The sequence below is a fragment of the Gymnoscopelus braueri genome (assembly GCF_963280865.1).
Source record: "Gymnoscopelus braueri genome assembly, chromosome: 17".
Taxonomy (NCBI): domain Eukaryota; kingdom Metazoa; phylum Chordata; class Actinopteri; order Myctophiformes; family Myctophidae; genus Gymnoscopelus; species Gymnoscopelus braueri.
The window spans coordinates 34,302,764-34,330,439 of record NC_137617.1 but is presented as its reverse complement, the minus strand read 5'-3'; the positions used below and the strand labels follow the sequence as shown (position 1 = coordinate 34,330,439).

Here is a 27,676-nt window from a genome sequence, read left to right as displayed (position 1 = left end):
GACACCATTGTCGTACAATGGTGTCGCATGGTCTACAAAGCTCACAACTCGTCGCATCCCCACAAGTTGTGAGCTTGTAGATCGTCTAGCTTTGAGAAAAAAGGACATGCCCAAAATAAGGACCCCAGTTTGAAAGTGGTTAATAATGCCAATTAATAGTATCTTAAAATCAGGTGCTTCACTCTCAAAATATTTTTTTCTATCTTAAAAACTTGTGAAGTGCTGTTTATAGACATAAAAGTTTTTGTCTGGAAGCATAACTCGTAGGCATCACTCACAGCAGGGCATTGCCTCGTTGCAAATTTATATCCTGTTGTTTACAATTAAACATTTTGATACATGGAGCTAGGGTTGAGAGGCGCTTGCGGGATATGATTAATGTGCCCGCTTGGTAAGAAAGACAAAGGGCCATATTTACACAAATATGTATTTGTCCAGTCTTTGTACAAGACTCTGAATTGTTAGAGTCATCTGACTGATGTTTGAACTTGCACATCAAGTGCTTCTGGCTTCGACTGCAAAACTGCATCCTTACCCCAAGGAAATTATAATTTCAATTACCTTTGTGAATACAGCAATGTGACCTTCCAGATAAGTGGGCAGGTCACATTCTGATAGTCCGTCAACATGACAGAAGGTGGAAGCTCAGTACTGCAGCTGAAATTGAGTGTCATTCCACTTTAAGTCTAAACAGCTGGCTCATATGAGTCGAGGGAGATGGAATAGGTAGCAGCCAGCCCTCAGCACTGAGGGTAATAGATCCATCACACAAACATGTCAGTGTGCGTGGACATTATGCCCCTCGCAAGATGTATGAGTGATCTGGAGTAGAGCCAGAGGTTATACAAGCTATTAAAGGGGGTATAAGTGATATTTTCGTGTTAAAATAAGTGTTAAATACATTTGTATTCCAACAGTAATCATTGCAATAGAGTATTTGTTCAGTAACAGCGCTCTCCCCGTCTCTCCAGCTCTTTAGTGAACAGAAAATACATTTTCAAGTCGGGATACTAATTCTATCCAGTCTGGAGAGAGAACTCATACAAGATAGGATAAGCAAGTGAAGTGGTGAAACAAAGTAAATGAGTAGACGAAATTGGAACAGGAACAGTGATCTTTGAGCGGTTCTCTCTCATGATCAGAATAAATTGGAATCCTGAACTTAAAATTTAGTTTTCATTTTAGTAAAGATTTGGAGAGATTGGGGAGACCACTGTTACTGAACAAACACTCTGTAACGATTACGATTGGAATATAGTGCTTAAACCTTTTAACAATGATCTTTTATTTTCTTTACACAAATACAGTACATATCACTTACTGTACACTCTCTTTAACACATTTAGACCTGTTACACCATACGTTTGTTATGCCTTTCAATCTGGGAATACTTCTGTGTCATTTTAGTTGTTGCTTTAGTATAGGAAAAATGGAAAAAAATATGTTTTTCAGAAAAGGTTATAGGATTTAGAAGTTGTTATTCGAATCAGCCTCAGGTCTAAATGGGTTAATAAGAAACAAAGCATCAAAATACAGATTCTTTCTAGACGGTTCTGTTTCTATGACAGACCCTGGTTAAAATGGCAGTGCATAGTAAAATCCTAACACATTTCCCCAAAGTTAAGTTAGTGTGGTCGTGTACTTCACTGGCCAGGGGTCCACTCCAGTCCATACATACTCAGAATTTAAAATAGGTGTGTGAAAAAGATGCTCATGTGTGAAAGCATGCACAGACATACAGTAAACAAACATAACATGAAAAGACTTTGGACTAAAACAAAAACAACAAAAAGGCTTCGGAGAACATTGTGACCTAGCTAGCACTGCCATGGAGATTTGGCTGGCGGTGCAAGTATTTGTGCACACACACAAATGTGTGTATGTAACGTGGCGAGATGGAGGCAGGAGTGTGTGCGGTGAGTCAGAGCCTATAAACACCAGCAGGGTCATTTCTTGGAGGGGCGTAAATTACTCCAACACCACGCCAGCCATGTGGCACTGTTAGAACCTGCTGTGACTCTCTCTGCCAAACACATTATAACCAACAGGCAAGACCTGGCAACGCCATACCAGGCATTAATGGTTGTGGAAAACAAGAGGTGATGAATAGATGGATGGAAAGTTGGAGGGAGAGAGAGGGGGTGGGGGGCACAGAGATATGGATGTCAAAGGAGACTAAAAGACAGAGATTAAAACAAGACAGTGTCTTCCATGTGGATCTATGATGTCATGTGACCAGTCTGTGATGTCAGACATCTCCATATTTGGCCAGTTACAGCCCAATCCATTGACTTCAAATTCAAGTTTAAAAAAAAGTACAACATCTCATAATGTGACAAATACATACTTGACATACTGGCACCGTGCACGAAATGTGGCGCAGATCAGTCCAGCCGTTAGAAGAAAGACACGTCTGTCTGTCACTCACCGGTGTGTGTCACACCGGTGAGTGTCTACACCACTGCACACAGACAGACAGACCCTTTTCTAGACAGCTGGCCCCCCTAGGAGCTATGCTGTAAACAAAGCACTTAATTCATGATAAGCTGTGACCAGCCCTGAGTAAGTCAAGATGGACAGTATGTACATAGATATTTACATTTAAGAACATTTAGTGCAAATTATGGGAAATGGTTACAAAGTCTGCCAGGTCATTTAACACATTATAGATGTTAAAATGTCATGTGCCTGCTCAGGCCAATCAAGACAGAGGGCTATCCATCAATGGTCTTTGTATTGTGGCAGCGTGATTCATGGGGCTTAAGCTAGCTGCTTGGTTGCAGTTAAAAACAATGCAGACCATGTGAGTGAGTGACAATGATTGGGTCCTGCACAGTCAAATCTGTGTAAATGTATCCATTTGTACACGCTCCGAGCTAAATCATCACTGAGGATTTTACTGTGCACCATCAGTATGAATGTCACTGACTTCTCACCACATTACATCACTTCAGTTAGTGTGATGACGACAGAGATCATCACTTTGACACATAGCCCAGGAGAATAACCCCTCAATCTCTCTTGCTGTCTCTTCGCCTCTATCTCTCTCGATTTCTCTCCCTCTCTCCCTGAGAACGAGAGCGAGTGTGTGTGTGTGTGTGTGTGTGTGTGTGTGTGTGTGTGTGTGTGTGTGTGTGTGTGTGTGTGTGTGTGTGTGTGTGTGTGTGTGTGTGTGTGTGTGTGTGTGTGTGTGTGTGTGTGTGTGTGTGTGTGTGTGTGCGTGCGCGTGCGTGCACAGACTGCACACACCACTCCTCTCCTCTGACCTCAGGAGATTCCAGACAAAGTGAAGTCTGATGATGGCCCATAGCCCGGCTCTATCTCTAACCTCAGAACTGAGACAGGAGGGTTCAGATAAGTCTGGTATCGCTCTTAACCCAGAGAGAATCTGTGTCATTTTTTGATTTCTTTGGCTATTCATAAATAGCAGATCTACAAGCTCATACGAGCTTGTAGATCTGCTATTTTTGAAAAATCTTGATTTTTTTTTTGGAAATCTTTGAATATATAACATTTTAAAGCAAACATTTTAAACTCAAAACTTCTGGTTATGTTGCTATAATATCAGTGGTTCTCAAATATTTTTCATGTGAAGGACCCCCAAATTAATATGTATTTGGCCACGGAACCCCATCTCAAAATATTTTGTTCGCTTTAAAAATATATATATATTCAAAGATTGTGAGCTTGTATATCTGCTATTTTTGAATAACCAAAGAAATCTTAAAATGACACAGATGCGTTACCCGGTCTGAATGGGTAAAACAAAAAAAAGCTCCACAAATGGAACCCCACCCCGCACAGCCGCTGTGTGGACGCATTGGAAGCCTCCCCAGGGATGACGTGCTTCCGTTCCAAGTCAACACTCGCAAGTGGAAAGTGATGTGGAGGGAATCTCCCAGAGTGAAGCGGAAGGGCAATGAATAAAACAAAACAAAACAAAACAGAAGGAGGAAGAGGCAGCAGGTTCAATTGTGGGTGGGTGAACATGGTACCACTTCCTCCTCACTCCTCTCTTCACAGAGAGATAACCTACTCTGGTGTCACTGCTTGCACATGTACTGTACGTACGTGCACAATCCAGTGTTAATTTAACCACAGTGTCCGGGTTGTGTGATGTTTGGACAAAAGCCTAAACCCGGTGTCCGGGGTCTATACTTGGCCCCCTTCTTTTTTCTCTGTACACCAAATTTCTTCACTGAAAAACAGCTATTTTCAACTAATGTTTGCCTATTTTCGCAGAATGTTCGCTTATTGTGATATGCCCAAAATATGGACTCTAGGGTTCATGTGGTTACCTATGAGTGTGTAAAACAGACCCCAAAACCTACAGTAAATGCACATTTTTATTTGTTAATTAGTTAAACAGGATGAGGTATAATAACGGTATGGCTTTCATGTGGATCTCGGACGTCAAGTGGCATTTCTTCCTCGGCCTAGTGCGTGCAAAGTTTCACGGCAATTGCACGCTGCGTTCATGATTTGAGGCATTTTGCTCAAAACGGACCTATCTTGCAAACTTTGGAAGCCAATGTTAGCCAATCAGGATGAAATATAAAAAAAATCACTGTAGAGATACTGTGTACCGATTTGTGTGATGTTTGGACAAAAGCTGTAGGATGTGATATCAAATAATTTGTTTTGCAAAAACCGGGCCTCCTGGTGGCGCTATAACAGGCCGATCTGAAAGAAATGGGGCAGATGCTCTGCCATCCAGGGAGTGTGTGTTCACAGTTTCACGTCGATCGGGCCAACAATGCCGTAGATTAACTGTTCACAGACAGACGGACAGACAGACACACACATGGCGGACGGACGGACAGGGGGCAAAACATACAGTAGTCTTGGCCACGCCTTCGGCCTGGCAGAGACAATAATATTCAAATATTAGAAAATATAAAATATGTGGGAAGAACTTTTGGGAGTTACTTCCTTAGTAGTCTGGGAGGCATTGCGTCGGAGTTTGGACAGCAGGGGCGCGGCCACTGCGTTGTGATTCAAATCAACAGCCAATGAAGAAAAGGGGGCGGGATCCACATGCAGTGGGTGCTACATCTAAATAGGATCGACGGGAAGCAATTTCCCCTTGAGAAATTGCGGCCGCCATTGTTGTGTACTGCTGTTTGCCTCTTGTCGGACTTTTTAGACGAGTCAGACCGGTAAGAGGCGTGTCCGCTCAGATTCTGAGCGTAAGCTACATCCCGCCCACAAATACCAGGGCTCTGGCCCAGAAGTTCCTCGCCAGAGCAGGCGAAAACTTCTGGGAACTCAGATTACTTCCTTAGCTACTGGCACATGGAATTTGGTACTGGTCGGCCCAGTGGTTAGGTTAGTCCACACAGGCACGCACGCACACGCACACGCACACACACTAAGACGGCTTGGCCTCTAGGAGCCACACCATAAAAAACATTACTTTACACTCTCAGTATTAAATTAACACTCAGGATTTGCAGGGCACAGTGGCACACACACACACTTGAGTAAAGTTCAACCTTTTGTCCTGCTGCTATTTGGATAAGATGCATATAACCTGGTGGGGAGGAGAAGGTTAGCCAGATTACAGTGTTCACACACAAATACACACGCACGCACGAAAGGTCATTTAGTCTGCGTGGTCTCCATGGCAACGGGGGGAGGGTTTCCGGCAGTGCCAGTGTGTGTTAGACAACGGTGCCAGCGAGCATGCAAGGTGACCTGGCACCTACAACTTGTAGTGTGTGTGTGTGTGTGTGTGTGTGTGTGTGTGTGTGTGTGTGTGTGTGTGTGTGTGTGTGTGTGTGTGTGTGTGTGTGTGTGTGTGTGTGTGTGTGTGTGTGTGTGTGCAGTGATGAAAAAAGTACAAACATTTCATGGCGCATTGTGACTGTGATCTTGTAGATCGGCTATTTTTTGTGTGTGTAAGAGAGAAATACATCACCACACGATGTCATCAATTCACGGTAAATCCGAAGAGTGCACAAATGAAACCAAATGAGTCCAGCTGGTTACATGTGTTAAATGAACACTAAGGATCTATAAATAGATAGTAATTTAAGGAAAAAATCAGTTGTCATGGGCACTACCACAGTTACGACAGTTTATTAAACCTTTCTCTTGTACCGTGCAAGTTGGCAGTGTGCGGGTTTATTCTATTGTTGATTTGTTTTCCTGCACACCTGCTTTTACACTTTTTAATCTAGGTGTGTAAATACCACAGTTATGAAACACAGAACAAATACAGAAAACAGATATAGCTAGGAGAAAAGAGTAATGATAATAATGAAAATAATAATACAAAATAGTAACAGGTAGTAAGGCACAGGGATTGAATAAATGAATAAATACATTATTATGAATAAAGTACCAGAAACCAGGGGATTCGGGTATAATGCAGTACTTTCGCTTGACCCACGCACTGCCTGGGATTAGCGTGGTGTATGAGCTATTGACAGGTAATAGGTATAGATATAAAAGTAGTCCAAGAGCATTAACAGCATATTAACAGTACTGACGACTGCAAATGTAGTCAAGGTGCACTAAAAGTATGATAACAGTATTAACAATGGTATTATCGGGTATAAATATAGTCATAGTGTACATGGGTTTTTAGTGAGAAATATACAGTATATGGCAGGTAAACCTTTGACAGTACATACAGTAGCCTATAGTGCAGTGATTCTCAAACCTTTTATTTGCATTTGACCACGGTCCCCCATCTGAAAATCATTTGTGCCAGGGAGGGACCCCCCATATAAGATTTGGGTTGTTAAAATGTTTCAAATAATATTCCAAATTCTTCTAATTTTTTTCAAGACTTCTTTGAAAATAGCAGATCTACAAGCTTGTATGTATATGTCTAAAGTGGTAAAACTGTTGTTTTCGTAGGCCTGCATGGCCAATCGTTTCTCTCGCAAAAACTAGCAACACTGTACAGTACATAGCCTAGTTGGAATACACCGTATGGCTTTTACCCTGTTCAATGCAACACGCCGTCCATGCACAAAATATCATCCTCCTCACTTTGAAGATTCATATACACATGAATGAGGTATACAAAAACACCCACACACACATACTATATGCATGCATTGCACTGTGCAGACACATACAGTATTGCTCACAGATGCAGACACACACAACACGAGCTCCATGCATAGAATGACAATGAGACTCTCTGCTGAGCATCGCTTGTAATATAATGGAACGCATTAGTGCTTCAGCATTGTATTCCATAATTCATGGTATACTGTATACTGTACTGTATAGGCGTACGGCGTGAGGAGTGTGATAACATTTAGTGACAACCGTAACTGATGTATGCACATTGCGTGCATTAGCGCTTATGGCGCAATCCCTCAACGCGCTCCTCCCGAAGGAAGTGGACATTATTTTTGCCGCTGCCCAATGACTGTGTCTATCATTTGACTAGAGCTGCGTTGCTTGACTGCCTTCAGGGGATGGAAATTCAGTCTCCATCATCACAGTGTGTGTGTGTGTGTGTGTGTGTGTGTGTGTGTGTGTGTGTGTGTGTGTGTGTGTGTGTGTGTGTGTGTGTGTGTGTGTGTGTGTGTGTGTACACGTTCTACAGCTGTTTGATGGAGACCAAGAGTGAAATAGTGCATATGTGTGTGTGTGCGCGCGCGTGCACTTGTGCATGTTTGTACGCATTCAGCCAATTTCCCTTTCAGATGGGCTCTTATCGGTACACAGGCGAGCCAGCCAGCCAGCCAGCAGAGAGAGGTAGCGCTGGTCCCTGTTTCACCGGCGCAGGCAGGCAGCGTGCGCTGAAAGCACAGAGAGGAGGGGGCTATGGGAAGGTGGGTTGAGTGGTGGCGGGGAGGGTGCACTTCCGACTCCATATATGGTAGTGCTGGAATTCCCCCCGCAACAGGGCACCTCATCTTCGGGTGCGTTCGGTTTCCGTTCGGTTTGTGTCACTGGAATCCTGGGGGGAGCGGAGGTGACAGGAGGGAGTCTCCTCTGCCGTGTGATCCAAAGGTGACACCCATCGCCTTCGACTCCATCCACACGACCTGATGGTGTCGCTACCAACCGTACAGTGCCCTCCTTTCATTCACTTTCAGGCAGGCACTACGTGTGGTGGAAATCTTGTATCTCCATCTTACAAAGGTAGAGAAAATAGCTGTTCTACAAGCTCACAACGTGTTTAGAGAAGTTTGATATGCACAGAAAAGGAAAGCCAGGTTGAAAGTGGTTAAGTCTGTATGTGGAGGGTTTTAGAAATATTTAGCCAATGAAAAGTATTAACAAGAGCTAGCGACTAAATAATAACTACATAGAGCACCGAAGTCCTGACGTCACTCGTTCATCCCCAGGTTTGCGGAAGTAATTTCTCTATGGAGAATAACATTGGGTCATCTTAGAATCGTCTCATATAAGAATTGTGGTCCAAAAATAAACACCGCGTGTCGGCGTTATTGTCAGGGAGGAGGTTCTGTATCGTTTATGATAGTCAGTCACTTATATTTGATACAGTCTGTTTCTGGCGAAAATGTAACTAATTCGGCGGAAGTAACATTAGCGTTTTCTCACCGTCAGTTGATGCTTCATATCCATAAGAGTCAACACGCCGGGGTCATGTGTTTATTTTTGGAACACAGTTCTTATTTGACGCGATATTCAATACGTCTATGGGATTCAGAACGGGGGTGGAAAACTGCAAACCAGGTAGACAAACAAAGGATGTGTAAATGACGTCAGACTTCGGCGGTCTATTGGAACACAGGTTATGTTTTTCCTTTGACTGAAAAGTCAAGGTTTCTGTCCGACATTTTAGTTGGTCATGACATTTTAGTTGACATTTAAAAGGTAGAGTAAGTGATATTTCTTTGTTAAAATAAGTTAGTGTTAAATAACTCACATTTCTGAGAGTGTTAAATAACTCTAATTCCTGATAGTTCTCATTGCTATAGAGTGTTTGTTCAGTAACAGGAGTCTCCATGTATCTCCAGATCTTTAGTAAACAGAAAATACATTTTCAGTTCAGGATACCAATTTGATCCAATCAGGAAAGAGAGCTCACACAGGATACATATTAAACAAGTGAAACTGGAAGTGATGAAACAAAGACAACATTGCAAATGGAACACTATAGAATTGAAGCTGATAAATGGGTACTCTCTCCTGTAATTCTATTATGAGCTTGTAGAGCCGCTATTTTAGCTCATCAACACATGCATTTATACAGATGAATCGAGTTGATTCTGACGATAATGCAAAATAATTGCGGCTAGGCGATTATGTAATACTTGTGGCAGACCTCGTCCGACAGCGGCGATATGCTCACACATACAGTGCAGCACAGTAGGAACATCGTGCAGGCTATCAGTTGTCAGATCACTAGCTGGATATCAGCCGGAGGGTTTGACTGCTTCATGAAACTAACTGCAGTGTACAAAGTGGATTCATTTTTGCCGTTCATCAGATGATTTGCCTACTGGAGCGAGAACAGAACATATGAAAGGAGATAAGAGAACATGGTTTATCATTTGAGTGGGAGGAATCTATGCCATACATGATGAAGCCATACGTGTGTGTGTGTGTGTGTGTGTGTGTGTGTGTGTGTGTGTGTGTGTGTGTGTCTGTGTGTGTGTGTGTGTGTGTGTGTGTGTGTGTGTGTGTGTGTGTGTGTGTGTGCGCGTGTGCGTGTGCGTGCGTGTGTGTGTGCGTGTGCGTGTGTGCACGCACGCCAGGGGATACAGCCTATTATAGTGGTGAGATAAAAGCCAGTTCCTGCTTCGAATCCCACTAGCACAACCACATGCCTTCATGATTAAATGTCACTCTAAAAAAGGTAGCAATGGGAAGGCAAATCTCCAATTAAAAACACACACACACACACACCAACTCCCTCACACACACACACACACACACACACACACACACACACACACACACACACACACACACACACACACACACACACACACACACACAAACACACACACACACACACAGCAGTGTTCACAGCAGTGAATTCTGGCTTTCATTTCCTCCTCATGCCTCTTTGCTTCTCTTTCCCTCTAATTAGAGCTGGAACTCAAGCACAAAAGGTCCCCAACCTCCTCTTCAATCCCTCCTATTTTTTTTTCTGGAGAGCCTTCCCCATCCCCGTAACGTTCCTCTCCACCTCTGCAGTCATATCAGTCTCCATCTCTGCACCTCAACTGAACGTAGGAGGTGCCGTTAGACTACATTCCCAGCAGAAGCAAAGGGCTTCAGGGCATGAGGATGGTGACAGCTATAGGCTATACAGTGCATGCCAAGAGCTGTAGGAGAACAGTTGGTATAGGAGGCCACGGGACACACTGCAGCTTCCACCTGCACAGCTGCTAGGCAGTGTTGATTTCGTCGACTAAAAATATGACGAAAAGTTTTGGTCGACTACCTTTTTTCACTGACGAAAACGAAATAAAAACTAAGCTATGATGACTAAAACTAGGACTAAATATATTGACAATTTCATCAACGAATAAAGACTAGACTAAAATGGTAGGGAGGGGACTAGTGGAGAAGAGATCCAGTAGAACTAATAGACAAGTCATTTTATGTTTGGTTTTATGTTTGGTCATCAAGGCCCGCCAAAATACATTTTAGTCGACTAAATCAACTGTATATTTAGTCGGCTAAAACTAGACAAAAACTAAAACATTTCAGATGACTAAAATATGACTAAAACTAAGTGGAATTTTATTCAAAAGAAAAAAAAAGTGCTGTCAAAATCAACACTAGGAACGGCACGTGCCTGCTAGAGTGCACATCCAGGGTTTCCCTGGTGGAAGTGTTTAACAGATGCGCGCAATCCCTTTGAGACAGAACATATATACCGACTCTCTAGAGCAATTAAACGTGTGAACTCGTGGACACCTCTGCCACGTACTGAACATGAACATGTCGAGGAAGGCCCTCCTCTTACATAACGCGCAACAATAGGCAGACAAGGTCATCGCGGTAATGCTTAATTGCGACGCGTTGCCATTAAGAATAGATTAGGCTGAACCACTTAAACCCTATGTATTGCTCGTCATTGACCGGGGTCCCCCAGGGGTCTATACTTGCCCCCCTTTTCCCTCACAATGTGTCGCAACGCGACGATAGCTTGTATTTTCGAGGACATGGTCAGAATAAAGACGCTGGGGTCCATATGGTTGAAGCTGGTGAAACGCTGCCGTTGTTGCTGGAGACGCAGTGGGAAGGCCTGGGCTGAAAGGAAGCCTGGAGCCGGGGAAGACTCAGTGGGGTAGATGCACAAAGCCGGCCGTGTAGCTCCTCACAGAGACAATGGAGTTTGAAAGGGCTCTGACTAATCAGGGGAGGGGGGCGGTGATCACTACTTTGACACAATCATACTGGAGAAAGCCGGTCTTGGTGGAACAGCGTAAGCTCACCATGGGGGGTGGTGGTGGGGGGCTCCTGAACTCACCTCAAATGATCTCAATTGCAAGAGAGAAGGGAACCTCGCCCGAGTCACTCGTCCACCCACGGGCGCTATGTGTGACACGATACAGGAGCGTATTCATCATCCCCATGCATGCGTGTGTGTGTGTGTGTACGAAAGGCATGCATGAGGAGAGGCTGATGGAACTGTGTTTCTTTGAGAGGATAGACAGTGTTAATCTGCCTATGGTGAAAGATGCCAAAACCCCCCCCCCTCCCTTCCTCCTCCCACTGCTGCACTCATCCAACACCCCCCCCCCCCGTCTCTCAACAGATGCCCTGCCTCTCACCTGCAGTGCTCTGGCTGGGACAACAGCTGTTTGCTACCTTATGGGCTGGATTACACACACACACACACCACACACCACACACGCACACGCGCACACACACACACACACACACACACACACACACACACACACACACACACACACACACACACACACACACACACACACACACACACACACACACACACACACACACACACACACACACACACACACACACACACACACACACAGTTTGTGTCGGTGCTGTGTAACTGATAGGCAATAACTCATGTGTCGCCATTGGTTTTGACAGTTTAATGGACCACAATCCAGTTTTAAATGAAACCTTCCTACAAAATCGAATACTATAGTGGCCAGTGGCCACTATAACATCACAACAAGCATAATATTATACAGTATGTTTGCTGTGAGGTTATTATAATACTATCACAAGTCTATTGTGCCGTATGACTTATAGAAAGCAGTTGGAAAACGACTGTTGTAGAGTGAAACTCTGTTTGCCAGTAACGCTCCAGAGAGGAAGTAGGAAGAAAGAGCTGTTGACAGACTGTACTTCTGCGCTTATGGGGATCAAGTGTTTGTCAGCATTAACATTCTTCTCTCAAGAACAAATATTTCTGGCATGTGTCATTATGACCCATCTACAGCCTCAGTTTTTGCCCTTGTGCTCAGGCTGGAAATATGACAATATTTACAAGTGGGGATTTACGGCTCACATCGCCTACGGCAGCTACCAGGAGACAGCAGGTGATGCAGTTACAGTACATACTACGTGCATCCGAGGCTTTTCTGCAGGGAAGATTGATGAGGCAGCCTTAAATAAAATTGCTGGGTCACTTTAATAGCAGGTTTCATTAATTACCGTTCAGCAACATGGTATTTACTCATAAACAAGTAAATACCACACACACACACACACACACACACACACACACACACACACACACACACACACACACACACACACACACACACACACACACACACACACACACACACACACACACACACACACACACACACACACACGTTATGGTAATCAATCAGCTGAACCAATCCAGTCAATAATATCTTCATCATCATTGTCTACCTATTCAGTCTAACATAAACCAGTGAGCTGACAAACATCAGAACAAAACTGCTCCTGTCTCACCGCATTTCTTATCAAAGCCTATCACACTGCCTTGGCTGAATAGATACGTATTAGGCAAACATGGGGGCATCGCGCACGCACGCATGCACGATTGCACGCACGCACGCACGCACGCACACACACACGCACACACACACACACACACACACCACATGTTACAGTACCCAGAAAATTCACCGTGCCATTCACAGTGGGCCCACAGTGTGTCATTTAACGAACCTTAACGTCCCTATTCTGGTCCAAACAGTAGATTGGCGAAAGTAGCCAATCTACAAGCTCACAGCGTGTAGATCAGTTTATAGATTTTGTGTAGACGGGAAAAAAGGAGAGGGCCTCGAATAGATCCCAGGGGAACTCTGGCCAATGAAGTACAAGTATAGGTTTTAAGCGGTTAAATAACACATTTAAATTGATAAGCTAACTTGATCTGTTTTAGCAGATCAAGAGATTAGAGATTTGTATTAAAAGGCATTTGAGGCTACAGCAATAGTAAATGTATGTCAAATTATATTACGAGGAGACTACAGTATGTGACGACGGTGATGATTACATTTTTATTTGGCCACTGTCAGATCCAAGGTGTGTTAGAGTAACCATTACCACACACACACACACACACACACACACACACACACACACACACACACACACACACACACACACACACACACACACACACACACACACACACACACACACACACACACACACACACACACACACACACACACACACAGTGTTGTGTGTGTGTGCACCTATGAGGTGAAGGTTGGCAAAATGTGAGCAAGGTTGCAGCAACCCACATTCCTGTCCACAGATAAATTCATGGCCAGCCCCAGTATCAGTCAGTGATATGGAGGCTGAGATACAAGCGCGCACACACACACACACACACACACACACACACCCACACACACACGCTTGTGTGAGTCACACAATATATTCGCGTTCCCACAGCTCCCCATCTTTCAGCAGTGTGGCGATGAGATTACTCAGCAGTTGTCAGGTTGAAGCATTCAGTTCAGTTCTTCTATTGGCTCAATGTGGCTGAACTGCCTCAGTCCTCATTTATAATTTGTGGTACAACAGTATCGCTCACCCAAAAAAAAACTGTTCAAACTTCTATTCTTGGCCAGTAGTAGGCAGCTGGCCGGAGGCTACTACTGTACACTCTTGAACTCTTGTCAAAGTATTCGGGTACTTTGATTGTTGGCCGCTTAAGTCTTCAGTTAATTACCCTGCTCTCTGGTAGTTTTGCTCTATCCTTACCAACAGTGTACAGTTCAAGCCCCCCTCTCGGTCTATATGCCACTGGTTATCAACATGGGACACCCAGGGGTCCTTGAGGCCTTGAGTGCCCATTATAAGAATAATGGCACCATTTCTGATCTCAAGATTTTACACACACACACACACACACACAATACCTGTCAAAATATCGGTAATCAGTGGTCTAGAACTCTCGAAAATCGAGAACGGCATCGGACCCAAAAATCTACCATCGGTTGGGGCGTCAGGCTCTACTTGCCATATACCGTTTGTTCTGTTGTCTGGGATCACCGACTCCTGCTTGACTCTGGTGCACTTGCACATGGACTACTGGGATGTAGGCCTACACCACAGAACCAATGACTAATTAATTACCCAAAACTTGAAAAAAGGTGGCACATTACTAGCTGGGCTCACCATCACACGCAGCCAGTTCAAAAACCTCTCCATTAGCCATTGTGTGCCAGTGTGTGCCACCATCTAAGCCTTGACATTAAGCCAGAGAGCATCAGTCGCTCACAATCAGTCCCCAGCAGGAGGTCAAATTAGCAGTGTTCTTCTGCCTCTCTGAGCACCTGCTGCTTCTGTAATGATGCTTCCTGCTGATGGACGGAGGAAAGAAATACCACTGTTGAACGTCTCTGAAACAGAATTCTCTTTTCGCTGCCCCTGATTTTTAATCACTTTCCATTTTGAATGTACTATTTTATGATTTGTTTTACTCTAATCTAGGCTACGTTTTTCAAATTGTTTAGAACTTGAACTAGACCACTCTGGAATGAGGCAAGTTGGAAAAGCATGCCCAACCCGGTTACGCAATACCCATCTGTATGTCTGCATCCCTCATATGCCCCTATGTGGAGATTTCTGTAGGCTATCCCTCTGCCTGTGTCCCTTTGAAGCCCATATATGGAGTTCTATGTCAGACATGCCCAAACATGGAGACCAGCCCAGTATATGATGTCAGTAGCACTATGACATCATATTGATGACATCGGTGTACTGTACTCCTACTATGGACATAGCGTTCGGATAGGCGGTTCTGGACAACACAATCTACATATCTGACCGACTCGATGGCAGGCACGCCGCACGGCACTCCCTCGGGTCGTTGACGACGTGTGCGCCGAGTTTCAAGTCAGTCGGTTGGACGGTTCTCCAGATATATACGTGAACTACAGACGGATGGAAGGAGATTTCGCGCATTTATAGTAGGATAGATTTTCCACTTTTTGACATATATTGGTCAAAACATTACTAATCGCTGGGCTAGGACTCTCCAAAATCGTGATCGCCATTGGACCCAAAAATCCATCCCTATTGCTGGCCTTTTTTCTTCTTGACAAGGATTTAATTCTCTGCTTCATCTCCGTTTTAATTTTTTTCACTGCTTAGTGCTTACAGCTTACTTCCTCATCATCCAGTTACTCCTCCTCATCATTATCTGCACTCTCCTCTTCTTTCTTTCTCCCCCTCTCCTCCTCCTCCCTCCTCCTGTCTTCTGGCATCTCTCCAGCTCTTAATGATCCAACAGGAACGTCCCTCAGGGTCACAGCGGCAGGCCTTGACTTCCAGAGTACCATTGATCCCCCATTAGAATTCTTTCAAGAGTGTGTGTGTGTGTGTGTGTGTGTGTGTGTGTGTGTGTGTGTGTGTGTGTGTGTGTGTGTGTGTGTGTGTGTGTGTGTGTGTGTGTGTGTGTGTGTGTGTGTGTGTGGGTGGTCGGTCGCACGAATAACTCCAAGGTCTGAAATCTCACATTAGAAATTGAATCTGCACCTGTCATCATCACTTCATATACAATATAAAAACAATAACTTGAATAGGCGGCACATGACAAACTTTGGGCTTTGAACAGAAGCGGTTATCTCTCCTCCCCACTTTCTAGTCACATAACACCACCACCAGTTACACTGCCATTCCTCTGCCAAACGTGACTCAGTCTGTGAACTCTCCTTGACCTCCTCCCAAACCACAAGGCGGAGCATCATTGTCTGCACACACACCTGGCCTTATAAACCCTTCTCTTTCCATATTAATTTAGAGTTAAATTGAACCACTTCACCGACCAGAGTGCGCCAGTTTCTATACTTGTGGTCCCCTTCTCCCCCCCCCATCAACACAAAATCTCCTCATCGAAAATAGCCGATCTACAAGCTCAACATGTCTTCTGAGCTTGTACGTCTGCTATTTTAGCTGAAGGTTTGACCGAGTGCTTGGGTTCAATTGGTTTACAAATGGATTCAAGTGGGAATGTTTTCACACAGTTTTCATCTAATGCGTCATCCACTATACTTTACTTAAACTTGACTAAGCTACAACATTAACCTTTCACTATTCAAGATTTGGATTAAAAGATCTCTGGACTGGACTTTAGAGCTGTTGTTGGTGATTATAGCCTATCTCTCTAATGAGAGAACAATTGAATGCAGACATGCAGCTGAACTTTGTAATTCCATTCATTGTCTCTCTCACTCAGTCAGTTTCATGTAGTGACTGACAACTCCTCGCTTATCATGTCAAAATGAGCAGTCACTCAGCCAAGAGGGAAGCATATACACTTTGCCCAAGCCCTGATATTATAGCTATAGCCAGTGGTGGAAAGTAACTAAGTACATTTACTCAAGTACTGTACTTAATAAGTACAATTTTCAGGTATTTTTACTTTACTGGAGTATTTCCAATTGTTTATGCTTTTACTTCACTTTTACTCCACTACATCTCAGAGGCAAATATTGTACTTTTACTCCACTACAATTATTTGAAAACTTTAGTTACTAGTTACTTTGAAGATTTAGATAACTATTACAACACATACATTAATCACTTCAGCCCTATTTAAACTTTGTCTATTTGAAAATAGCAGATCTACAAGCTCACAACACATCGCATGGTGACGCCTTGTTAGCTTGTAGATCTGCTATTTTCAAAAGATTTTTAATACATTTTAGACATAATGATATCTTGTGAAACGGGACATTCTGCATTAAGTACTTTTATTTTTGTTACTTGAAGTATATTTTGATGCCAACACTTTTGTACTTTTACTATAGTACATTTACAGGGTATTTCTACATTGCAGTATTGATACTTTTACCTCAGTACATTTTTTAAATACTTTTTCCACCACTGCAGTTTGCCCAAGCCCTGCTATTACAGCTATACTGTAGCTAGACTGGCTGCACCAATGTGTGAAGAAGCCAATGTTAAATAAACGACATTGCAGGCAATCAAATCGACAATGCACAACAGCTTGGACGAAATGGGACGTTTAGAAGTTTAGCCGACGACTCGTCCCGCTCGTTCCGAAGACAGCTGTCGACGGTGCAGCAGCAGCAGGTGTCACCAATACACAATGGAGTTTTGTTATTAATATGCAACATGCGGAGTCAGCGGAACGAAACAGCTGGTGGACACACACACGCACGCATCATCATCATCTTACCTTATAGACATTCTCCGTTATACGGTGCACGTCGTCGGTCCGGGACATCTTTGAAGTGTCAGCCTGAACAACCATAGACAAAGATCTCCTCTTGGACTGATATGGGGAGCTTTAACCCCCCCCCCCCCCCCTTAAAAGAATCAAATGCTACTGAAAGATGAACCAGAGTTGTTTTGGTGGGGGAACTGCAGCAGTGGTAGAAGTCTTCAGCTGAGAGAGAGAGAGAGAGAGACGAGCTCTTCTGACTGTGGAATCCCTGCTTTTATAGGAAAGCCCTCCACTGCACCCACACTGTTGTGTGTCCCACGCAGTCAGTCAGTCGGTCGGCGGTACATACAGTACAGTGAGCTATGTCTATGTGAGCGCAGAGGCGCACTTCTCACAGAGCGCCTGGTGCCATTTGAACGAGCCACGCCTCCTCTCTCTCATGCGCTGCCCACGACCAAGGCGCCCGCCCGCCTCTGCGTAAAAATCATTCATAATACCTGAATGATGCTGCTGCTACTGCTGCGCCCCATACAAAAGCATGGGAAAGGTTATATACCTACTAGCCCCCTACGCAGTAAAATACACAGCTAACTCCCGAGTGTGTACACATAATGTGTTACACAAATGGATAACCCTGGGGATTTGACTTCTACTGTGTAGGCCTATGTATGTGTGAGTGTATATTTGTCTCCGCCAGGCCGAAGGCGTGGCAGATACTATGTTTTGCACCCTGTCTGTCTGTCCGTCCGTCTGTCCGTCCGTCCGTGTGTGTGTGTGTGTGTCTCTGTGACCAGCTAATCTCCGGCACCGTTGGCTTGGTCGCAGTGAAACTGTGCACACACTCCCTGGATGCCAGAGCTGAACCTCTGCCCCAAATATTTCACATGGGCCTGTTATAGCGCCACCAGGAGGCCGATTTTTTCAAAACACTTTTTTTTTTTACAGTACTCTACTGATTTTGTCCAAACATAACGCAAATCGGTAGACAGTATCTCTATAGTCATTCAACGAAACTGGTCTTTCAGATTCTTCATATTCCATGCCATCCTGATTGCCTAAGATTGGCTTCCAAAGTTTGCAGGAGTTCTCCATTTTGAACAAAATGCCTCAAATCATTAACACATCGTGCGATTTCCGCGAAATTCTGCATCCACATTCCCACAAGGCCGAAGAAGAAATTCCACTTGAAATCTTTCAGATCAGCCTCATGGTGGCGCTATAACAGGCCGATTCGCGTTTTTACCTATAACTGCACCGATCTGCGTAAAACTTTGTATGCACACTCCCTAGAGTCCATTTTTCACATCTGCCTTTTATAGCGCCACCAGGAGGCCGACTTATGTAAAACCATTTTTCAAATAATACTCCTTCAGATTGTATCCAAATTTCACGCAAATCGGTACACATGATCTCTATATATCATGTGATCAAGAAAAATCAGTTTGATTTTTTATATTCCATCCTGATTGGTTAAGATTGACATCTAAAGTTTGCAGGAGTGGCCCGTTTTGAACAAAATGCCTCAAATCATGAATGCAGAGGAACAAATATATTAGTCCCTACAGATTTTGTCCAAACATTACGCACATCGGTACACATGATCTCTATAGTCATGTGATCTAGACAGATCTGTCCGATTCTTCATATTCCATCAACATTGCTGGCCCACAATAACCTACCTGACCTGGCGGAGACCTGTGCTCTGAGGAGCACTTTTTCTAGTTATTTCTACATTCCTACAATGTTATTTTAACAACCGTTTTTTACAGAGGATCGTTTGGTAAACAACATTTCACCTAAAGATCAATATAGTTAGGCAGTTTTTTTGCCCGGCCTTGCTGCTAACCTTTTCTTTCACTGAGGACAAAATGTGGGTGGACATCTTTTCAAGTCACGATCTGTAGCCTTAAAATCAATCAATCAATCAAAAATAAAATATATTGTTCATGAAGCCATGTAGATCTATAGGCCTCACCCAATAGGATTGCAGCAGTCATTTATGGCAGGCTAGGTGCTTATTTACAGGTACTGTTTTTCGTGTGAGAAAAGATTTCACTACACAAGGGAGATTGAAATTGTGTACGTTACTTGGCTAAATGTTTCCATTGTTCTGTGAGATATGAACATTCTATTATCAAAATCCAGAAAGTTAGTGAAAATCAATCATGGCTGGTCTTTGGAAATGTCATTGTTACGTGTATTTTAGGTCAAATTAGGCTACACTTCATTATGGATATTAAAACGCTAAAAGGTGTGTAATATGTAGGCCTTTTTTGTATATATATATATATTTTTTTTTTCTCTCGTCATACCAGTAACCTGAAAGCTGATTGTATGACATTCTGTATAGTAGTGTGTATATCTGCCTGCCTCTTATATTTCATCATGATTTGTGTGCATGGGGTCCTCATCTTAAACAAGCGTAATGCTTAATGAGGGTTTCCAGTTTAGTAGACCTTGTATTGTGAATTTGTACTTCCATGTACTGTTATGTACTGTCATGTACTATTCTCATGTCTTTCTAAATAAACTACATCAATCAATCAATCAAAGTATGTATTGTCTTCTTGATGTCACCTGAACTCAACAAGGCCAGGCCCAGGGCAGTTAGTTTGTAACAGTCCACTAGCCTACTCACACTGTTCTGTAACTGAAGATCGTGCATGTGATGATACAGTGAGTGGAAGACAGAATGCGAAAGAGCAGACGTGGATAAAAATAAATGACTAACGCGTGTCTCTACAGCGAACCTTCTGACCCTCACACAGAGACTCTGGAGGATGAGGTTTGACTGTGGAGGTCGAGGACGAAGGTAGGTTGTCTTAAGAGCCCCCACATGCCCCCCACCCCACCTACACACACACACACACACACACACACACACACACACACACACACACACATCAATAAATGCACACATCCTTTCTGCCACTCTGCAGAGGTGGCCTAATCCCCCGTCTTCTACAGCCTACTCATTGCAGTCCTCTCAGGCTCTTTCTCTCTGCTTTCATTAGTGAATCATAAGGCAACGTCCTCTACCATTCAGAAGTCTCCCTGCTGTCGACGCATCGCCCACTCCCACCCACGTCACCCCCACAGTAGTGGTAGTGAGCAATAAGCCACCAGAGGTGTAAAGTAACTAAGTACATTTACTCAAGTACTGTACTTAAGTACAGTTTTGAGGTATTTTTTTTACTTTACTGGAATATTTCCAATTATCAGCAGGCTACTTTTACTACTCCACTACATCTCAGAGGCAAATATTATACTTTTACTCCACTACAATTCTTCTTTAGTTAATAGTTACTTTACATGAAACTAAACATGAATTAACCACTTAAGCTCTATAATATATAATTCGGAAATTTGAAAATAGCTGAAATATTGTGAGCTTGTAGATCTGTTATTTTAAATATATTTTTAATTCATTTTGAGAACTTGAAATGGGACATTCTGCAGAAAGATTACGTTTAGTTTAGGTACTTTAAGTATTTTTGATGCCAATACTTTTGTACTTTTACTCAAGTAAATTCTGAATACCGGACTTTTACTTGCAACAAAGTATTTCTACATTGCAGTATCGATACTTTTACTCAAGTACATGTGAGTATTTCTTTCACCACTGTCAGCCACCAAAAGCTAAAGGAAATGGCAACTCATTAAAAGTGATATCTTAATGTCAAGGTTGTTTTTTCTCACAAACTCCTGTTCACACTACTTACCGAAGTTCAAATGGTGATAATACACTTTAATATTTCTGGACTGTAGTTCGGATATGGAAACGAAATATGAGTGATCTCACGGAATGTGTCATATTTATGACATATTTAAAATAAATACTAGAGGTCTAGTTCTTAATATGTAAAGCCACCTGCTGCACCTTCCAGTTGATAGTGTATTTGTCATTTGCTGCCACCTAGTGGGCAAACAAATACAATTCACCAAAGGCAAGCTCAAGTGGGAGAATGAAGGGCAGGGCAATAAAAAAAGATTTTTTTTAATTGTTAGAGAACAACAATAAAGAGGTAAATTTTCTGAATGAACCAGTTTAAATACAACTGGGTTGTCATAGTCCCAGTTGTGAAAGAACTTCCACAGCTTGAGAGAATTAGCAATAGTAAGAGTGTTGCAAATAACCTGATTGTACAGATTAGAAGTAAGAGTTAGAATGATCCTCTGTGTTCCACAACACAGTCCATTGTACTCTGGCACACTAATATAAAGTATTAGCATAAATCTTATGCAACAATGTGAGTTTAACAATGTGTTTTGTGTGCGTTTTTTGCTGCAGCTAAACGTAAGTCAGTCTTAGTGAATATGTGGTGCTGTATGTACAGTAAATTACCAACTATATTCATAATACTCATTTGGGTTCATGCTCTTTTTTCATCAATTACCATGTCAGTCTGATGTTGTCGGTCAGATATTACCTTGGACAGAATTGCTAGCATCCATCAAATAATTGTTGTATAGAGTACAGAGGTAATCCCACCTTACAATACGATTAGCCTTTTCTCCAATGACAAAGAACTATTCCACAAGGGAAGTGGATAATTAGATGGTTTAAGCTGTTTGCCAGAAGCGGTCAGAGTGGGACAACATTATGTGAAAAAGATGCTTACGCAAACATTCCAATGCAAAGTTCTAGGACAGATCACATGAGTCTTACATCTTGGGCAAGCCGTCGTGGCTGGGACGACCAATAAGGCAGACCGGGCCAGAGCTCAACGTCGTAGATGATAACACAGCCTCTAGAGCATTGGTTCTCAAAGTGGGGTCCGGGGACCCCCAGGGGTACTTGAGGGGGTTCCAGGGGGTCCCCAGCTAAATGATGGATAGGAACCAAATGGACCCTTATGGGTCTGTAACTCTGAGAGTGTACAAATGGAACCAAATGGACCCTAACGGGTCCATTTGGTTGCATTTGTACACTCTCAGAGTTACATTAACATTGATTTTACAATAGAAATTGGGGTCCCAGAGATAGAAATGCCATTAAATGGGGGTCCATAGCCTAATAATGCATGTCAAACTGGGGGTCCTTGAAATTAAAATGGTTCGAGAATCACTGCTATAGAGAGCCGTAAAAAAATCTTCTCTTATGGAGTTCCCTGGCTTATCTTTTCAAATGGGGGTCCACGATCGAATAAGTGTCAATTTCGGGGTCCTTGACATGAAAACGTTTGAGAACCACTGCTCTAGAGGCCCTACATGTTATCCTCACTGAGTGTCAGGTGGAAAACTTGTATGTCCAAAACCGTTAACTTTTCAGGAAATGGACGAAAGAACCTGTGCTCCCTAGGGATCCAATGTAGTTATTTGGTTACACGCTCTCGTTAAAATACTTTTCATTGGTTCAATATTTCTCGAACCCACAGACAGACTTAACCACTTTCAATTTCAGTATGACGAAATAGGTCATTCATTTACGAAAAATCACAAAAAGGTGAAATATGGAAGGTTAGATTTCTGCCCGACAGCAAAGTTATGTTAATCCTGCCATGATGTGTGGTTAAAATTGAAGTTGTAGTCACATACATGAGTAGAGAAATAATAATAAGTGTCATATATTTGTTAGTTCATCGCAAGTGAGTAATATAATTAGTCCTTCACAAAAGTTTAAACACAAAAATAAAATGATCAAATAACGATGGGGTTTAGGCACAATTACTGAAATCCTGTACGCCTTCGATATTTATATCAATGTCCAATAAGCTAGGCGCTGCATCCAATTTGCTAGATAGATAACTAACCAGTTACTTTCACAGCCATATAGGGACAACTGGCCTGTATCCGGGGCCAGAGAGGGTTGTTGGCAGGTAGGCATATTACATGGCCAGATGCTGGCTGTAGCTGGATAGCTGTGAGGAGGTCCAGTCTTCATCACTGAGGATGGTAATCATAATGGTAGTAGATAATATCAGGCCTCTTGGTAGACAGATCTCCAGGCAATGTTTTTGTGTTGTGTGTGTGTGTGTGTGTGTGTGTGTGTGTGTGTGTGTGTGTGTGTGTGTGTGTGTGTGTGTGTGTACACAGAGGGCAGTCTGTTGAAGAGCCACCAGGTCACCTGAGCGGTTCAGGCATGTATATCTAGGCAGCAAGCATCTCTCGTTCAGGCTTCTTCCTTGGCCGCTCCCTCTCTGCAGCAAAGACAAGATGGACAAGCAACACAGTGACATGTTTAGCCTTGTATGCTACAGACAGACACATCACAAATGACCGGTAGGACTGTCACGATTACAAAATGTAAGTTGACGATTAATTGTCATACAAATAATTGCGATTAACGGAAATAACGCAAATACAAGGAAGGTGTCGGGTAACAACTGAAACCTTAGGAAAAAATTAAACAAAGACGGATGGACAAAACCAAGACTGGCAAACTTCTAATGATTTCCTGTATCTGTGTCAAGTGGGTTTAGGAGACCGGAAGTCAACACACACTGGCGAGATCCAGCAACACTGATCATAGAATGTTTGTGAGAATTTGGTGTACAGTTGTGTACTAGTGGTGAGGCGTGGGATTGTCTATCGTGGTAATATTATTGTCGCCGTCAGGCAGAAACCTTTATACTTTTTATGTTTTTTTGTAAATTAATGTCCTAATCGGCCTTCGGGTAAGGCGGCGGTATGCCGTCTCAAATCGGCCTTTGGGTTAGACGACATACCGATCAAATAATTGTAGCTTTTCCAAAAAAAACTTTTTAAGTGAAAGTAGTGTGTGTGTGGGCTTTATAAATATTGACCCAATCAAAGTATTAACAAGTGCTTGTGACTAAATAATAACTACACTGGATCCATTGGAACACAGGTTCTTTTTTCCATTTCCTGAAAAGTAGCAGTTCTGGAGATATGAGGTTTCCACACGACTGTGACGAAATCAAAGATGTTTGATGAAAACACATGCCTGGCCTCTCCTCCTCGGTTGCCTCCGGGACTTCTGGCAGGTCCTCTGTGGGAACCTCAGGAAGCTCCACATCTCCCTGAAAGTAAATAACAACACATTGAAACGCACTGAACAGAAAACTGGCAGTGGTAAATGATCATTACACTTTATTTTAACCACTTGAACCCTAGCATCCAAAAATAACCAGTCTACAACGCATTGTGAGCTTGTACATCGGCTGTTTTCAGCAAAGAGTTATGGTGGAGAAGGAAAAGAAGTGTGGTCTTCTATGTATTAGTTTACTAAGTATAGAGGGTTTTAAGTGATTAATTTAGAATTTTCTTCACTGTCTGCATACTGTATATCTGTACAGATATTCAAAGCTTCATGGGACAGACTGTTCAGATCCGCTGAAAGAGAGAATTACGACAGTCTTTGATCTCGCCACGAGTATTGAGTGCGTTTCATTAACCCTGATGAATAGGGTTCAACGCTGGAACTACACAGTAGTGTTTGGAACCATTGGTCACCCATGGCAAGCATTACATCTGCATACTTCTTGTTCTTGTAATCTCTGAGCACACCAAAACAAATTCCAAATCCACTGGAAGTTGGTTTTGGCCATATATTACTGAATGTTCTTCGTTTACAACGGAAGTCTCTCTCTCTCTATGGCTCAGAGCCAGCTGTCCTAACACTTTTACATCTCACAAAAAATAGGGCTGGCCAATATATCCATATTGATATCTTGATATGAGACTAGTTATCGTCTTTTGTTGGACTTTGTATATTGTAATACTGTGATATGGCATAAGTGCTGTCTTTTAATCGCTTACGTCGGCTATTTGAGCTATTTTTTAAACATTTAAAACTAAATTAAATGTATTGTTACAATATGGTATTTGGCAAAAATAACAAGACATTTGATTTTGTCCACATCGCCCAGGCAGCCCTACTAGAAACACTGACCTGAGTGATAGCCTCCAGCTCAGCCAATACAGCATCTTCATCTTCTTGTGTCAGAGACCCTGCTAGCATCTCATCTATTTGCTGTATGGACAGATGACAAACTCTCAGTAAACAAACAACCAACACATTTCAATGTCAAACCCACGATAGTTTCAGAAATAAACGATGGCCCAGTATTTCCTGGAAAAAGAAACCGAAACCGACACAATCAATGTTAGACCAAAATGAAAATGAAAGCATGTGGTGCGTTTCTTAAGTTATCTGGTGCCCTCACCCTTTGGTACTCAATAGAATCTGCGGTTTCATCCATGATCCGTTCCACTTCTTCAATGGACATCACCTAGTTTGTGGAAAACAAGAGCTCATCAGTAGACATTCTTAGAGCACGGTAGGAGAGACATACCCTAATTAACTGGTTCTCAAAATGGTCCTTGAGGGGGTCCCCAGCAAAATTAGGAAAAGTTATACACTTAAGCCCCATTACATTTTTTGACAAAATCTGGGCAAATCATTGCTAATGGGGGTCCCCTGACATAACATCTTTTCAAATGAGGGTCCACGGAAAGATATATATGAATTTGGGGGTCCTTTACATGAAAATGTTTTGAGAACCACTGCTCTAGATTGCATGGCATGGCAAAAATATACCTTTTGTTTTGTTGAGCTTACCTCATGCATCTTTTTCAGACAGTCATTTCCCACTTTCAGCCCTTCGATGACCTTTACTTCAATCTGCGCAAATTCGAGATCTTGAACCTGTATCGAGTGAGAAATAGTTGCATTATTTGCAAGTGGACAAATCAAAAGTGTTGGTGCATTGCACGTCAATGACAGCTGTCAGTTTACTCACCATGCGCTCCAGGTTGCTGATCTGGTTCTCCGTCTTGTCAAGGAGCTGGTCCTGGTAGCGCTTCTTCTTCAGCAAGAGCAGGGCTTTTCTGTTTGGAGACAAATAATGTAACGGGGGTCAAATCAGAAATGATATCAGATCACGTAGGCCCAGGGACTGCGTTGGGACTCAGTTCCAAGCCAATTATAGGTTTGATAACAGATGTATTGTATATTTTATGATTCCCTTATTAAGATTAAGGTTTTGTTCTTACTCTCTCTTTCCATTCTTCAGTAATTGCTTAGCTAGAAGTCTCTCCTTCTCTAGGTGCAGATTGATCCTCTTCTGATATTGCCTCAGCTTGTCTCTCTGTTGTTTCAGTTGCTGAAATGAGACAAGAAAGATAAGATATAATGCTGCATAATATACACACAAGACAAGCCTGCCTGCACCATTCCTGTCATTTAAACCAGTGGTTCTCAAACATATAGATACATTATTATTTTATTTCAAGCCAGGACCCCCCATAACTCGAGTGTACAAATGGGACAATGTGTACACTCGTAGAGTTACAGACCTGCAAGGATCCATTTGGAAGCCCCTCAAGGAAACCTGATGCCTGAGGGTCCCTGGACCCCCCACGTTGAGAACCACTGATTTAGACCAAGTTATATACCAAACTAAACAGGTGTTTTCGTTGTGCAGTTTGACACTCATGACAGTCCAAGTACAGTCATGTTACAGTAGTTAGTTATATAGCTAATGCTGGCTATAGCTAACATCACTCACCAATATCGCCTTGTCTTGCTCTGTCACTCGAGTGCGTTTCTTCTTGCCAAAGATATTCCCCATAGTGACACCGCATACCAGCCGGTAAACACTAATCTGAATAAAAAATTTAAGATTAATACTAGTTAAGTGTCAAATCCTGCAAATATAGATCACTGCTGGTTGTTAGCCTCCATAGGCTGTGTAGTCATCTGTTGACAATGGAACCGTCCGCACCCACACCAGGAAGTACGGAGGCCGGAGAGGGACACATTCCACTTTGCATGAAATGGATCATACTGTACAGCAGGGGTCGGCAACCTTTTTGACATGAAGTGAAATGTTTTTATTTTCTTGATTCAGCGAGTGTGCCATCAATATTACGTTTATTTATGAAACCAAAATAAAATTTGATTACCCATAAATAAAACCTTTTTTCTTCTTATTTTGAAATATTTACATCAGGACATTGTAATGATCATTAGAATCAGAGCAATAACCCACCTATATCTCCCAGACTCCCTCCCTAGTCAGAATTCAGAGTTTGAATGAATGTAGAATTATGTGCAGGATGTAATTTACATACAGATGTGAGGGAACTTAACTTAATTGACTAAATGTTTTAAAGTATTTTATT

At 42.7% G+C, this 27,676-nt stretch overlaps 2 protein-coding genes across 3 annotated transcripts in view; both read right to left on the bottom strand.

Moving 5' to 3' along the window:
* Positions 1-17,915, bottom strand: part of baiap2b (BAR/IMD domain containing adaptor protein 2b) — a 92,641-nt gene extending 74,726 nt beyond the window's left edge. For both annotated transcript variants that reach the window (XM_080456011.1, XM_080456012.1), the window contains exon 1: positions 17,600-17,915. In XM_080456011.1, coding sequence (XP_080312137.1) covers positions 17,600-17,674 — 75 coding nt within the window. In that variant the 5' untranslated portion in view covers positions 17,675-17,915. The remainder of the gene's footprint in view (positions 1-17,599) is intronic.
* Positions 17,916-21,568: 3,653 nt separating this feature from the next.
* Positions 21,569-27,263, bottom strand: chmp6b (charged multivesicular body protein 6b). The gene is made up of 9 exons (XM_080455028.1): positions 27,061-27,263; positions 26,546-26,655; positions 26,293-26,380; positions 26,112-26,198; positions 25,717-25,782; positions 25,443-25,523; positions 24,491-24,570; positions 22,761-23,723; positions 21,569-22,310 (listed from the first exon to the last, which is right to left on the bottom strand). The coding sequence occupies exons 1-8, from the start codon at positions 27,121-27,123 to the stop codon at positions 23,678-23,680; spliced, it is 621 nt and encodes a 206-aa protein (XP_080311154.1). The 5' UTR covers positions 27,124-27,263; the 3' UTR covers positions 21,569-22,310; positions 22,761-23,677.
* Between the last annotated feature and the right edge of the window lie 413 nt (positions 27,264-27,676).